The sequence below is a fragment of the Ptychodera flava genome, chromosome 5 (genome assembly GCF_041260155.1).
Source record: "Ptychodera flava strain L36383 chromosome 5, AS_Pfla_20210202, whole genome shotgun sequence".
Taxonomy (NCBI): Eukaryota; Metazoa; Hemichordata; class Enteropneusta; family Ptychoderidae; genus Ptychodera; species Ptychodera flava.
The window spans coordinates 17,234,648-17,250,669 of record NC_091932.1 but is presented as its reverse complement, the minus strand read 5'-3'; the positions used below and the strand labels follow the sequence as shown (position 1 = coordinate 17,250,669).

At 39.2% G+C, this 16,022-nt stretch overlaps 1 protein-coding gene across 1 annotated transcript in view; it reads right to left on the bottom strand.

The window, feature by feature from the left end:
- Positions 1–11,846: 11,846 nt before the first annotated feature.
- LOC139133154 (short transient receptor potential channel 4-like) overlaps positions 11,847–16,022 on the bottom strand; it is a 51,493-nt gene continuing 47,317 nt past the window's right edge. Inside the window, exon 10 of the mRNA XM_070699581.1 lies at positions 11,847–12,889. Coding sequence (XP_070555682.1) covers positions 11,954–12,889 — 936 coding nt within the window. The 3' untranslated portion in view covers positions 11,847–11,953. The remainder of the gene's footprint in view (positions 12,890–16,022) is intronic.

Here is a 16,022-nt window from a genome sequence, read left to right as displayed (position 1 = left end):
CATCATACGAGCTCGGTATGAAGAGGTGCTTGTGCGAACCTTCAGGGTGTGCGATGAACCCGGAAAGCTTTTGTATTCGACGAACGACCAGTAGGTCCCCGTTACTAATTTCCGATATGAGATTGGTCTCTGTTTGTCTATTGTCGAATACTTTGACCAGTATCGGCAGAGCAGACGGCTTCACAGCCAAGTCATGGATGTCTCGCATTCGCCCAAAGTCCTTCAACGTATACTGAGCTGCCATCTTATCATGTGGACTACGCTCTGCAGGCGACGTGCCAAAATTCACACGTAAAGTCTCTTCGTTGTCAACAGACCCAAGGACGCACGATCCGCATGCCGTTAAGTGTAAACCTGCCCCCGTCGTTCGTTAAACAATCACCGAATAAAGCACAGGTTTGCTCCTCCACTCGTCGATGCACAGGTCCAGTCCCGGCAAAATTCTGCGACTGGCTGCGGGCCGCTCTGAACTCTAAACCCGCAACAGGTCATTCGCTGTCGTTTTTTTTTACATGCAGGATATGATATCGAGGCTCCAGTTTGCCCGTAGGTGTGTTTAAAAATATCACCTATATCACAGTCCCTCTACCAACGAGGACTGTGCCTATTATCCGACAATGCGTTCATGCTGACCCAAGGTGACCTGGATTACACGGAAGTTCGAGCTGGAATCGTTTGCCGAGTCACATGACAGCGGAAGCCTGACAACCACCCGGCCAAGTCAGGTGTTCTTCGCGACGGGCAAACATGTACACTGTTACCTCCAACAAGTGAGCGCATGCACACAAAAGTTTGCCGAAATTAATTCTCTGAATTTATGCACCTCGAGCACAGATATTGGGACTCTCAATTTTCAAAAAGTTTACCGGTTTCCTGGGGCTCATTTAAAAGCTCCTTGAGGAAGAGAAGTTTCACCGACTTAGTTTTGTGAAAATCGAAATTTCAGTTATTTCCGTAGAGTTGACATCGGTATGGTTGCCATTATAATTTCAAGTGTCGGTAAATTTTAGGTAGGTCGATTCTCTAGTACCAAACTTTGCACGGCGACCCATGATTTTTATCTGTGGTTTTTTCAGAGAATGATTGAAAAACATGCTAAGCTCCCAACCAGGGGCAGCCAACAAAGCTATCCTTTGAGGGCGGAATGACAAGTTTTGAGCAAAAAGGTAATAAAGTAGTTGAGTTTCGCGGTGCGTGTTACATGAGTACTATATTAATTAAACAGACTTGGGGCGAATCATATTGTGCACAGTTTCCAAATTCCGTAACCTTTCTTTCATCGAAAAACCTTTCAATAACGCCTTTATGTTCGCCCGATAGTAAAAATTGGACATTTGATTTCGTTATTTCGTACATCATAATATACGGAAATATATCTGTTCTTAGAAAATTACTGCACATATACACCCATATACATTTTTGTACTACGCCTACATGCAACGGGGAGTGAGTTTTCAATGGATGAAAATCGCATAAGTTTTAGCAACATAGGCATGTAAAACTTGTTGTCGTTACAGATTTTGGCAGGTAGAATACGTATTTACACCGTGCACGTGATGACAATGCGAGTTGAAAATAAAAAAAATTGTAACCGAAATAAGTACGTTTATGCTATGCTATTTAAATGAAGAAGCTATTTCCATGGTAACAAAATGCGAATTTGGCTCTTAAAAATTACACTTGCGCAACCTAGACAATAACGAATGTGTGGAAGGATTTCTAGATTAGACAAGCAATGAGCAAAGGATAGATTCAGGGTTTTGTTAAATAATGTAGGGGATGCGAAATACAAACTATTTAATATGAGGAAATACAAGTCAACAACCTTTTATGTGAAACTACCGGCTATTTTAATGTGGATGGAAACTCCAATATACACGGTATGTGAAACTTCCCCTATTACACGACTCTATCCTTACTACCCTTCACACGCACCTGCATGCCTGTGTTGATTTCATGATCATAATTTTTACTACACAGGTGATACTGGTAAGACCCCATGAGCGGAATCTTGTTGCACTTTACTTGTCAAACAAATATCATTTAATCTCCGAAGAGATTTAGATTCCCGTTAACTAAGCCACATAATTGGCAAATGTCACATTTTCAATCCGTGGTGATGGAGTAGGTCGAATAAATTCAGGCGCGTATATTTCGGCGGCCATATTTGAGTTGCAAACTCGAACATAATCAGTTGTTAAAATTTAACTTGCGCATTCGTCACCACTGAATGTTTGAAAAGCGTTCTATGGTTACACTCTTGTAAACATTTCTACATATTACAGCTGTATTAGATTCAAACAATCATCATCGGAAAATGGCTCTAGGGGCTTTAAGAGTATTGGCGAGGGCTGCCAAGGTTTTGAATCTCGGTATTTGATTGGTTACGGTGAATAGACGTACCGTGAATGAAATTAAATAGACATGTGTCGTGTGGGGGAAAAACAAATAAAGCAAAAACAAAAAACAGCCCCTCACAATTTCCAAGCCCAAATTCACTGAAAGAATTCAAACCGTTTTTTTAACGTCATTATAATTGGCCATCAACCGTTACCATGGCTTCTGAGTGAATAGCACCAGGACTATTTGAATGATCTAACTAATTAATAAGGAGGTAGAAAATAAAGAAAGCCCGAGATCCACGATTTACATATTTGCTCTGATCGGAGACTTGCATTAATTCTCAAAAGGCTCGATTAAATATATATCTGGGATCATGACATGTTGATTTATACGTCTCTATCAAATTTATCAATAGCGTGATTTCACCCGAAGAAGAAAAGAATTGAAATTGGTGAACAGTAGCAGCTTAGCAGCTTCCATTCTCGGTTGAATAACTTTGGTGATTTTTTTGCCTGGGGACACGGAAGCGAGATTGTGTTTACAGTCACGTATAATTTACGTTTAAAGGGCTGCTGTGCGCGGGTGTAACTGTGTAATTTTAGATAACGATCCTGCACCGTAAGTGGGTGGCTTCTTGCCGTCATGAAACTATTGTTAACCCCCGCCAAAGCATCAACAATGGGCCATATACGCAAATGATGTTATTTTTACTCAGAACTCGTCAAACAAAAGGGCTATTATGATTGACGTAGTAATTTCATCTAACAAGGAGTAAAATTTATGGTTGAGTTTCTAATTTGGGATTCTATACAAATGATGCGGTGTCCGTATTATTTGATATTTTGTTCATAAACCTAAAAAAAAGCTTTCGTCATTAACATAACGGCCAGTGAGGGTCAGTCAAAGGATTTGCCCGAGGGGCGGAGAGAGAGAGAGAGAGAGAGAGAGAGAGAGAGAGAGAGAGGAGAGAGAGAGAGAGAGAGAGAGAGAGAGAGAGAGAGAGAGAGAGAGAGAGAGAGAAGAGAGAGAGAGAGAGAGAGAGAGAGAGAGAGAGAGAGAGAGAGAGAGGGGGGGGAAGAGGGAGGGAGAGAGAGAGAGAGAGAGAGAGAGAGAGAGAGAGAGAGAGAGGGGGGAAGAGGGATGGAGAGAGAGAGAGCACGTTAAGCATTCGGGGGTTCAAGGTTTACTAGAACGTAATTTTCATGCCGTGATAGCCACGTTATTATCATTTATGACTGTGCAGCGACTTGACGTTGCTTTCTCGTTCAATGACATGTGACGCTGAGATTAACTGTTATGGCAATTTCGCATTTTTATGAAAGAATGAAAGAAAGAAATGACGTGTCCATCTCCTTGCTGTACTCTCATAATTTATTTTTTTGGAATGTGCGCTTTTAAATTAACAGATTGCGTAAACTTTTGCTTAAACTTTCCGCAAGGAAACTTTGTATAATGCCCTTTCGAAATCAAGGAAAAAATCAAGGTTCACCGACTCCTAAAAATTCAAAATGACCGCCATCCATGTATTAACTTTAATTGGAAAATAGTGAAGTTTCGAACTTTCAAAAAGCCGGTGAAAACTTCGAGCTTCAAAATAAGCCACTACAAGTATTTGACCAATACATCGTTGTAGAAATTTGAAAGTCCGAATTTCGGTCCCTTGGAGTATTTTACCTTAAAGCCCAAAGAGTAACACAATAACGGAATTTCCTACAAAGTGAAATCCAAGATACTTTCCCTGCTCCATAACAATCTAATATTCCTTGTACTGTTCTACGGATACCAATACTTTACGAATTCTCTCAAGATTATGTACTTGCCTTGTCTTTCCCACATTGGTGATTAAAACTAAGAACGCCAAGCGGTCGGCGTTAGATCAGTACCGTTTTTACAACCTGTGGGCGTATGAAGTCATTCACACATTGGTGTGTTAGAAGGGCGCCTTCTAGCGATCAACTTTTCAGTGAATTGTTCAAGCTCAGTTCAAGCTTCATGCATTGGTGGCGCCCTTTTACAACACCGCCACAACTTCCTTGGTGATTCAGCCCTCTTTTGGTAGACCAATAAAGAACGCTATAGCTCGATCATTAATACACAGATTATCTGTACTTGAGCATAAAATCAAAAGTATAATGCAAAAAGGTTGTTTCTGGTGGGATTTATATCATGATTAGGTCAAAAACAAATCAATGACCTGATTTTTCTGACACGCAAACATCTGCTGTGACGGTGCGGCTGAAATAGTGATGAGAATTATGCTCGGGCAACTGCGGCGGCAGTATAAGCCTCAATTAGATCGCCTAGATGGTTCTGTCTGTGCCGCTGTGAAGGGAGATAAAATAACACACTATTCAGCGGTATCCATAGCACTTTGACACTGTAACGCACGTGACGTCCATTGACAGAGCGTTAACACATTAAACACGTGACAAAATTATCCACGAACGCCCTGAGAAGCACTGTGAAGCAACGTAGGAATTATTATATTAATTAAAGTACGCCCCCACACGCGTCCTACCTACACTAAACTAGACAAATGACATGAATAAAATTATTTTGAATCACAACATTCGTAGAAAAGGAGTTCCTAATCTTGCTTATGAATTTTTTTTAACTACAGCTAGGGGCGATAAATTGTCACAGTACACCGATTCTACCACGAGTATTTGTGTGTTTTTCAATAATAACTCAAAGTGCGCTGTAAGGGAATTTGTCGTACACAAGTTTATTCGTCCAAAATCAGGTGCTAATATTGGAATGTTCGATGATTGTACTCATCATGACGAATTTGGTCTAACAATCAGTGCATACTTATGAATTTTAAAGAAAGGATGGGTTTATTTTAACTTCTCAGAATGGAGACTCCAATATACTGCGTGAATCCACGAGATTCCACACGGCGTGGAAATAAAACCCTCTTCTTCTTCCTCTGCGCCCAACACAGCGTATTTGCTCAAAATCACGTTTTTGCAAACATTCATCATTCAATTTTCATTAATTTGTTAACATAAGAGTAAACTATTGGTCGGGTTCACCTTTAAGCTTGCCAAGCAGTCATAAGTTGCGTGATAGAGAAGTGTTAATTTATGCAAATGTATGCAAATCACCCGATTTCCTGGCTTCTCTTTTCTCCAATTTCAAGATTTCCAAAGAATTTACCTCCACTCTGGCTGTGTCAAATTTTCTGAAATTTCCACATTATGTTCTTTAAATGCTATATAACAAAACAAATATTTTCTTTGGCAATAAAATTCTTACATATTGAAAAAGAGGCATTTTAATTTTGTAAATCATGTTTTTGATTTTAAGGTCAGTCTTTCAATCCCTGCCATTTTAGAAGGATAGATAATGCAAAATTGTCGTTTTTTCTACATATACTCTTGTTTCAAGTGAAATATTACATTTCGGAAAATAGTATCAAGTTTTTGACTTAATTTTTATTATTAATACCAAAGTTGAGATTTTTCACCCTTAATATACACCCCTTCATCCTTCGAGTTAACTCTTGCTACCATTCTAAACGTTTTGATTAACTGCCTTTTGAGAATATGTAGTATGAGGGGGTTTCCCTGTCATCTTAGATGAGAAATATTGCTTTGAAATAAAAAACTATGTTCGCAACATGAAGCTCCTCCTAAATGACATGGTTATAACAACTGAAGAGAATGCAACAATAACAACGATGTGAAAACCATTAGGTTAATCTGTTTGTTGATTTTATTGTCCTTCTTTGTAAGGGATATCAGCGTTAAAAATGTTCAACTCCTTGATCGAGTTTAATAAGAATAACTACTTACTTTGCGTTCTACCAATGACCTCTCGATGTAAATTACTGTATTTGCAAGATTATGACACTTTTTAACTGGTCGTTTATTTGTTCAGTGTACATTTTGTGATAACATTTGAATGTTGAACTTGAAGAGGAAATTTATACTGGAAAAGACGATGGATACAAGTCTTCGTTACAATATTAAGGTAGAATGCGCCTCGGGGACAGATATCGAGACACTCAAACTTTAACAACTCTTTTCTGATCTCCCATTTGGGGGCTCATTATAAAGCTATTGGTGTGAGAAAAAAGTTGTACTGTATTATTTTTTCAAAACTCAAAAATTTTATTTTTCTCCATAAAGTTAACACAGGGATGGCGGCCATTTTGAATTTAAATACCGGTAAATCTTGGGTAATTTGTTTCTCTGGTACCAACATTTCCACGGTGACCCCCGATTTTTATTCTTGATTTTGAAAGAGAATTGTTGAAAGATTACTTGAGGAAAGTTTGAGCAAAAGTTTAAGTCTTTCACTTTCGAGGTGCATACTACCTTAACACTTCAACGTCTCTTAATAATCAGGAATCAATTGCTCAAAGATGGAAAGAAAATCCTCAATGGCGTTTCTCAGTCCGACAAAGATTTGGGATGAAAGCCTCATAAGTGTAGAAATCGTGTCTATTTTAAAATTAAATTGTGTATTTACTATTGTCAAAAGCTGTAAAATCTTAATATTTGGTTCCAACACGTTTGTATGTAATATGACAAAAACGTTCCTTTGAAAATACTAAGAAAAAAGGTGTGTTTCCGATAACCAGGTCAAGTCCATTTCGTGTCCTTGACCTACATGTAATTACTTGTTTTAGAAACTTTAGAAACTCCAATCCAATAAAATTTTATCTTTGATTCTAGACAAACAAAATTCAAACACATTTAATAAAAGATTGCCGACCTAACCGTGTTTCGAAGCCATGATACTGGAATTCTTTAACGCATTTGCTTTCGTATTTTGGCAAATATATCGACAAAGTTCACGAAGAAAATAATATTAGGAAACACACATTTTTGCTCTTTGGTAAAATATCGAAACAAATGACGATAAAATCAAAATGGTCTGTTTTACATAACTTGAAGTACATTAAAAATGTACAAAGATTTCCAACAGTAACGGTACAGTGAAGCTGGTCGATTTCAAATATCAAACAGCACAGCACTTCTCAAAAATATTCGACCCAACGACCCCTAACCCCCCCCCCCCCTAGAAAAAAAAAACGTTCAGTAAATGTACGGCGCTTATAAGTCTCTTGAAATGCTATCTTGAGCTAGAAAGTTATCTATTTATCCTTATGTTGACGGGAGATGAACTGAAATGTTTAATAGCAACACAAACGAAAGCGCTATAAGGGTAGAGTAAACAAATGAAACCTGATCATTCGAAAATGCTATGTATGGTGGACCATACTTAAAGCCCAACTATCTGTATCTTTTAGCATTATTTTTATGATTTTTTTTCAAGCCGAAATTAGTTAATGAGAATGTACTGATTTAGGTGTGTGTATACATTTATTATTAACTACTCACTGGGACTTTACGTGCAAATTTTGACAAGATAAAGATTAAGCTTACACTACCATTGAATATTTGCTAAATCATTTAATCGCAGCCCCGTTGGGAAAAGCAAAAGCCGTGGTTACTATGCGTATCTGCGCTGAAATCTTCACATAAAGTGCGCAGAGTAGGTCCAATATAATGCATAGTGTTTTCAACTGTGACATCGTATATTCTGTTTTCTTTTTAATATTAAATTACAGATTTTTATAAAATTGGCGGCAAATCAAAATGACCGTTAAAATTTACAATTTACTCGTCAAACGTTTTACAGAGGAATGGTTTCCTAATGCAGTAAACGCCCGTGTCCCTTCAGAGGGTAGAATTCAGAAAAAAATCGGAGAGAATAGGAAGATATTTCGAGGTCTACAAATTTCAAGAGTTACAGCTAGTGGGGCTTGCTTGAAGGGAAGACCGATATTTCTAAATTTGGTACAAAATAGGAAACAAAAATGTGCTTAAGAAACTGTAAAACTCTTGAGACGTTAGAAATTGAATCTAGTATCTCGGTGACTGATTTCAGACTTGTATTAAATCTCATAACAAATTGGTCAGAACCAAAAGTAAGATATCCGGGTAAGAAGAATGTTGTACGTTAAGAAGTGTATAGGATATAACGTATTTTGAGTACGGCGATGAGGTATTTCATAAGCATTGATGCAAAAAAATAATCTCTCTGAAACCACGAAAGTGAGGCTGCTGGTTAGACTCGGTTCAAGCCTGTGATTTGTGAATGTTTTAGTGGGGTGAACGCGATGATTTATGTTCTGTTTTCATATGAAACGCGTGAGTGGGGTGAATGCGATGAGTCGGGTGAAAGCTATACAGGGGAGTTTCTCCCGATATTACGGCAGAAACTAACTCACTACTGCGCAGCCTCAAATGTAACGCATTCAATCGCTAGGAAAAACTGGCCCAGGGTTCCTAATTTCAAATATGTTCGTATGAAATAGGAGAGACACTAGAGAAACTAAATGATTTTAGTATTTAAACATTCGCTGACTTGAACCAAGTCTTGCTGCTGATCATTTATAATGCTCAAGCAACGAATGGTAAGTCCAACACTTTAGAGATTGCAGTTCACCACTGTAAACACGCCAACTGAAATCAGAACAAGGATTTATAGAAAAGATATTTTCAGAAGATGTCGTGCCTCGGAGAATTCGACTACGATGGGAAGTATAAAAGCAGCGGTTCACACAAAGATTTTAGGAATGTAAAATTTACCGAGTTGCAGTGCCACAGTATCATCGCGACAGTAACTTTAGCAAAACTTAACATCGGAATATGCACATTACGGCAGTCTCGTATCGTATCGTCTCGCGTCGTCTCGTCTATTATCATACATATCATATGACGTCACATCACACATCACATCACGTCACATTACATCACATTACATCACATCACAACATCGTCGCATCACCAGAGTACAAAGACGGACAGTTGCAAACACTTAATGATGACCAGTGTCCCTCGCCTGTTTAGTAACTTTTCCGTCCATTGTAAATTGTATAAATTGCACGTCCGGGACCATTTGACATTCTTTATAGAAAAGCTATTTTCAGAAGTTGAAATCTCGGACAGTCGAGGTGAGTGAAAAAAACTCATCTTTGCAAGCCTTGTATGAGCATAAAAACAGAATGAGAATCCATGCAGCAGTTTCTGCCCTAGGATTGGTTGCACCAAGAGGGCGCAAAAAATGATGATGATAAGCTCCGTCTAGAGAAAAAAGCCACCTCCGTGGTGAAAGACTTTGCGCGTTGTAATCAGATTATGTCGAACGGTGATCCGCTCTTCTGTCATATTTAATTCAAAGCTCCATAAGCTGTATCTCTTGGCTATTTTTTCAGAACTTTTTTTCCCCTACACTTTCTGCATTGAATCCCTAAACTGTAGCATATCAACACAATAAGAATAATGTCCATTGTTATTAATTTATAAACAATGATCAATGATCACTACACACATATAAGCTGTGTTGACAAAGAGAATGCTCGAAATTTCAGCACGACAAATGGATTAGGGTCAGATACGTTAGTTGATATACAGAAGCAGAATACTGAAAACCTTGCCACAAGTTACAGCTTATGTCCCTTTAACTTCGAATAATTCAGATCGCAAATGATAATAACTACCTATCCTACTCTTCATAGGACCCACTACAAAGTCTGTATTCCAAATAAAAGGTTATGAGATGACAAGAAATTTACCAAATATCACTCCACTTTTCTAAAATGTAAAGTTTAGGCAATGATGACATGTTTGATAAGCATTCAGCAATAACCGTGTCGATAGCGTCTGGTCTCCTTGCTAGCGTATCATACTACAGAAAGACGCCATCTTTCTAACTTGCACGGCATATGAAGGCGATGGTTGCCGGCCGAGCACATAGCCAAATGTCAAGGCCCAATGTCATGTTGTGGGGCGCGGCAGCTGGTGACTTCGAACAGTGATGCCAGGCACGCGGCGAGTTAAATAACAGGGCGCCATCTAGCGACGAACGTTTAATGAATCTGCTTGTAATTGGCATAGACCCGGTAATTAGCGAGTAAATGTTTCCTGGCGCGTGAAGGTTAAGGTACGAGTCGCTTTTTGAACTGGAAGTCTATAAAAGAAAGTTAGATGCATAAACATTCGAGTCAATATCAAAAGTTGGTCGCACGACACTTTAAACTGACATCATGCGGAGCATAACAAGTTCCATGGGAACAAAGTGCGCACGATATAAGGGCTGTGGACCATTTGATATCCTGGGGTGGGGGCTTGGAAGATTTGGGGAAAAAAAAAGATGCCAGGTGGAGTTGCTCGAAAAAAAAAAATCTGGCTTTAGGTGGCTGATGGAAAAAAAAATATGGACCATTGCGACTCGGAAAAAAAAAATCTTGGCAATTGTTCGATGCACACTGCAGCATCAATAAAAATCAAGCAGTAGCTCTAAAGTTTTATAAAGCATAAACCATTTCAAGCTTGAGGAACAATAACTGAACAATTGTACAGTATACATGACCTTCTGATTAGGGGAAGTATGCTGAAATTGAAATTGCTCACCAGTGTTTTCCAGAAATGTGTAAATCTGAAAGTAAGGATTTTGTCAAAATACCACAAGAAGAGAGACAGCCTGCAAACATTTTACTATTATCGTTTGCGTATAGAAAACTCATAACAATGAAAAAATGCGTAGAGACTCAATCCAATGCGTAATATTATTACGCATTGGATCGACTCTCTACACATTTTTTCATTGTTATGAGTTTTCTATATACGCATGTTTTATTCGTAAATGCGAACACTGTTATAGTGAATTATCTTACCAATGTTTTTCTTAACAAAAGCGAATGTGTTTGATTAGAATTGAATGAGTTTGATGGTTTTGGGGAAACTACTATGTGGTAATGAAGAATGGGAAATGGGCAATGAAATGAGCAGACAGCAGGTGATTTAAGATTAAATGTTACATCTTCACTGCAAATAAAACCATAAGTGTGTCATAAATAATACAAACAAAACAAAATCATGTTTGTTTGTTTTGTTGTATGTGAGCCACGTCTAAGACACACAACAAAAGTACTGTTTCAGTCAGTAAATGTCACCTCAGATGCCTAAAGAGAAAACCATTTCAACTCCAAAATTTCATTTTTCGCCTTGCGAGAGGGGGGACACCCCCTCTCGCGCGCTCTCCCCCCCTCGTTCGCTACGCTCACTCGCCACTCAGTTGCTTCGCTCCCTCGCAGTCCACCCATCTACTTTCTTAAATTACCTGGCTACTTTCAATGTGAGGACAACAATGACAAGTAAATGCCATAAATGTACATGATTTTACAAATATGTTTTTGTAAAGTGAATCAAAAATGTATATGTATTTACATAACTTCATTTAGTTTCTTGAATATAGTCTGTGTGCGATAGAACAGCATCTTGTTACTGGGTGTGAAAAACCAAGCAAACAAACATTGCACCGAAATTTGGTAAAAAAAAAATATATCTCGAAGAAGGAAAGTGAAAAAAAAAGTTGCCAGCATATGCCCTGTAGAAAAAAAATAATTCATGGTGAAGCACGTGGGAAAAAAAAATAATGGCTCTCCACCAATCTTCCAAGCCCCCCCAGGATATCAAATGGTCCACCCTAACGTTAAATTTTGTATCGATGCTGGTTTCTCTGCCCAGCGAACAGTCTTTAGCATTCGAAGACCTTACGAATGCCATGTCAGTCAGTGAAGCTTAAACCAGTGTCAAACCATTGTGCCACATTCTTCTAATTCGTTGGAAGGGTTTCCTGTTTCTTGATAATTGCGTTTGTCCACACGGTTTCCCGCGTCATCCATGTACTTCATTGGCCCCCATCTCTCGGAAAGCGGCATTAAAGCAATACCTGCGATATTGCTTACCATCGCCGTCAGCGCCTTTCTCTTGGGTTGCGGAGAAATTCCTAGAATGACCGGGTCGATTGTTGGGCCGGACGAGAGTAAGTCGTCCAGACTCTCGTTGCTTCGGTTGAACGGCAGCCGTTCGCCCGAGTGTGGACGACGGCGACGCCGCTTTCCCGGTATACCCTTCCCTCGTTTGGTCGAGTATCTACCCAATGGCACTCGCAAGGATTGCGGGAGGTTGTGATTGAAAACCTCAGCGTAGTCACGTGGCACAGGTTCAAAAAGGTCATCCAGAATGCTCTCCGACCCGGAAGTGGTAAAAAGAGGCGTTTCAATGTCGCTCAAATTCATGTCTCCCAGACTGAGATAGGACGACGAAGGTTCCAATTCATCCTCAAAGGACACTTTCTGCTGTTTTGCCCTCCTCTTTGGAGTCGAATCATCGACCACAAGTTCTTCATTTTCGAATACGGAAGAATCTGTCGGGGAAGGGGGAGTCCTTTCAGCGTCTGCCTGTGGGGGCGATAGCGTAGTTTTCAGCGCATGAAACATTTCCGAACCTGGCTCGTCATACTTCGGTTGGGTGTTCATTTTCGGCGGGGGGTTTTGCTCGGCATGGTCAAGGCGGTGCTTCAGTTGCTTAATTTTCACCTCTACGTCGGAGAGGGCGTCAAACATTTCGTACTTGAAGCTCGAGAGTTCTTGACGGAACATCCTCATCGGGTCCTGTCCATCATCGTCGTCTCCACCCCTTCTGAGGTCGAAGATATACCTTCTCACGAGATGTTGGACCACAACCTTCGAAAACAGACAAAAGTGAGAATGATGTATATGAATTTTGTCTGTGTTATGCCAACTTCTATAGACTCTTTGGTGTTCTAGCTCCTCCCCCACACTCACCCCCGATTTGACCCAGTACATGTGTACCCCGGCCAGACAGTTAGGGCAACAAAGACCACTCTCTACAATTTTCCACTAAATCGGGGGGGGGGGGGGCACAAACCTACATTTCGACCAAAATACTGACGTCACACCTGTATATTTTCTAGAAAATGATTGGTCAAAAAAGTGCTTGATGCTCGGGTCAAGTGTACATTTTATCAACGCATCCTCGGTCAAATGTCTACATGAGGTATATATGTGTATACCCTTCGTACGACTGTAACCCCATGTTCTCATCTTTTCAAACAACGGAATGATGAACCGTGAGTGACCTAACCCTGGCTTCAATACCGTTGTCGTATCAATCCCCGTTTATTGAAATTGCATTCACCATCGATTTTAAGTACATATAGTGCTTCAGGGTTCCCAATTATAAGCTTCCATAATTGTAACATTTGGCCTGTAGGCTTACACTATAACTGTACATGTGTCAACTTTAAAAAAGCCAAAGCCTCGCATTCATCACATGAAAGACGGGTCTTGAAGCGGGAGCTTGAAGACAACATCTATCGTTTGGCTCTTTCACAATGTAGTAATCACGGAGATCTATCAAACAATTTCCATTCTGCAAAATATGGACAGAGTGATACCAGTAGCGCAAGTGTGACTGTACCCACAATCCATTTGGTACTGTCATCTAGTCCCTCGGACTTGTGTTTGCAAGGTGGTAGACCTACACGGCGATAGTTTTTATGACATCCATACAATTCCCACCTCTCCTTTGTGAAATACACGACAAAAAGAAGCGACACTATTGAATAATTTCCCTGAATAAAAGCCCTCCTTAATGCCACCGGTCAAAACATCAGAGTCTATTGCGGTGCCATTTTGACATGGACGATATTCATAGCACACAACTAGTCCTAAAATAGGTTCACTGTAAGATATAGAGGTGAAGTTTAACGGTTAGTACAGCGTTGTCCGTGTAAATAGCATCGGCATCAGCGTGACATGGAAACACCGATTTTGTCAAGAAGCTAAGGGACCGAGCACATTAACGGCAGGGGGGGGCCGGAAGAGAAAATGGGGGGGGGGGGCCACGAAAAAAATGAGTGTTCTTGGGGTGGGCCATGAAAATTTCAGGGAAAGTAAGGGGTGGGCCACCAAAATTTTTTACACCATGACAGACAGAGAATATTTTCAGCATTTTTGTTCCTTGTTGAAGCTGGAGTTCCTTGTTAAACTTCTTGTAGCATGATGAAATACCAAGTCTTAAACCTCACAATGCAGTTGTTATGTGTAAAATGAGCAATATTATTATTGAAAATTGACTTCATTTGTCACAGTAATAATGGTTGGTAACGATACAGAGGCTCGGTTGAAACTGGTTATTTCATCATGCTATAGGAATCCCTTATAGAACAGGAATGCCTGTCAGTACCATGTGAAATTAGCATTCACATGGCTAGTTGGCATGGCTTAATGCATGTGCATAGGGAATAGGCAGTCAGGCAGTCCACATTCATTTCAGAAGCACGTAGGTAACATGTGTATAGGCCGAAATATTTAAATGAGCTAGCCATTCACATACATGTGAACGAATGGTTATTCTGAATCCACTCACACGAATGGTTATTTTGAATGCACATATGAATGACAGGGTCATCCTGGCAGAAAAAGAGCACCATGAAAAGTACTGATTTGACACCCGATTTTACTTATTTTGATGTTGCCGTTATGAATTTGGTAAACATTGTTACATTTGCATGTTTGCAAGGTGTAAGCAAACATCAAATAAGTGAAATCAAATTCCAGTGAAATCAAGTACTTTTACACAGGCTCTTTCGGTGAATTATATGATACAATTGGTTGGAGATGTAATTTAACCATATTTGGCCTAAAACTAAGACAGGCCAAACAGAGTTAAAAGCAACTCTGACTCACCTGAACACGGCAAACACAAGCAGACTCACCTTTCCAAACGTTCAAAATAAAAGCACAAAACATATCTGTAAGTCTGATGACCAATTTAATAAATTTTTGGCTTCAACAAATTTCATAGACACAGTGAAAAGTGATTTAGTCAAAGATTAGTTTTTAAAAGAGTTCATTTAACTCTGGCCAAGTCTCGTCTTTCATGTCCTATTTGTTTTGAAATTTGATATTGAAGACTTCTTTACGTAAGTCATGATTATTCTTGCCAAATTTCTCTTGGGCCTTGGCTGACATGCACACTGAAATGAAACAGAAAGACGAGAATGAACTTAGCAACATTTATTAAGACGACAACTTTACAATAAAGTTTCAGAACATGTGTGTGATTTGTTACATACACATAGAGGAATTTTTTACATACATCTTTGCGAGTGCAAAATTAATACATTGAAAGTGTAACATATATGTCTATAAATGTATTGGGTTTGTGTATGTTGTATTGACTTGACTAGTTGCCACAGCCACTATACCGATTATTTATGTACATCTTTACAAAGTGAGGGCATCACAATTCATAATTTGAATCAATACAAGAAAGTATGTTTATACATGAGGCAAACAAATTATTGAACTCATTAAAAATTACAGCTGCTGTCCCTTGAAAATTAAGACGTTTCACATTTCTAAATATTTTTTCTGTCTTTCAATACAAGGCTTCTTACCTGGCAATATCATATTAACAATGGATTTTAAAACTAACCATGTGGATGATGTATAAAAGAAGTAAAAAATGCAAGTAAGACCGGGTGGTACAAACAATCATAAGTTTACATAGCCATGTTCATCCTACGATCTACCGGTAGTTTTGTTTTTTTTTAATATTTTCATTTCGCCTATTTTTTTTATAGCAGTGTTTTTGCACTGAGTGATCATGGACGCAAACTAAGCTTAGGCGTTGTTCAAGCCCAGCTTTGTTTTGCGTTAATGGCCACACTGTACACCTCCCTCCGCCCTGTCCAGGTATACAGATACGTACTTTCTTTTCACCCCTAAAGCTCAGGTTAAAAATGTCGGGCCATATACAAAATCAAGCTTCCCAGGAAAACATCAGTGT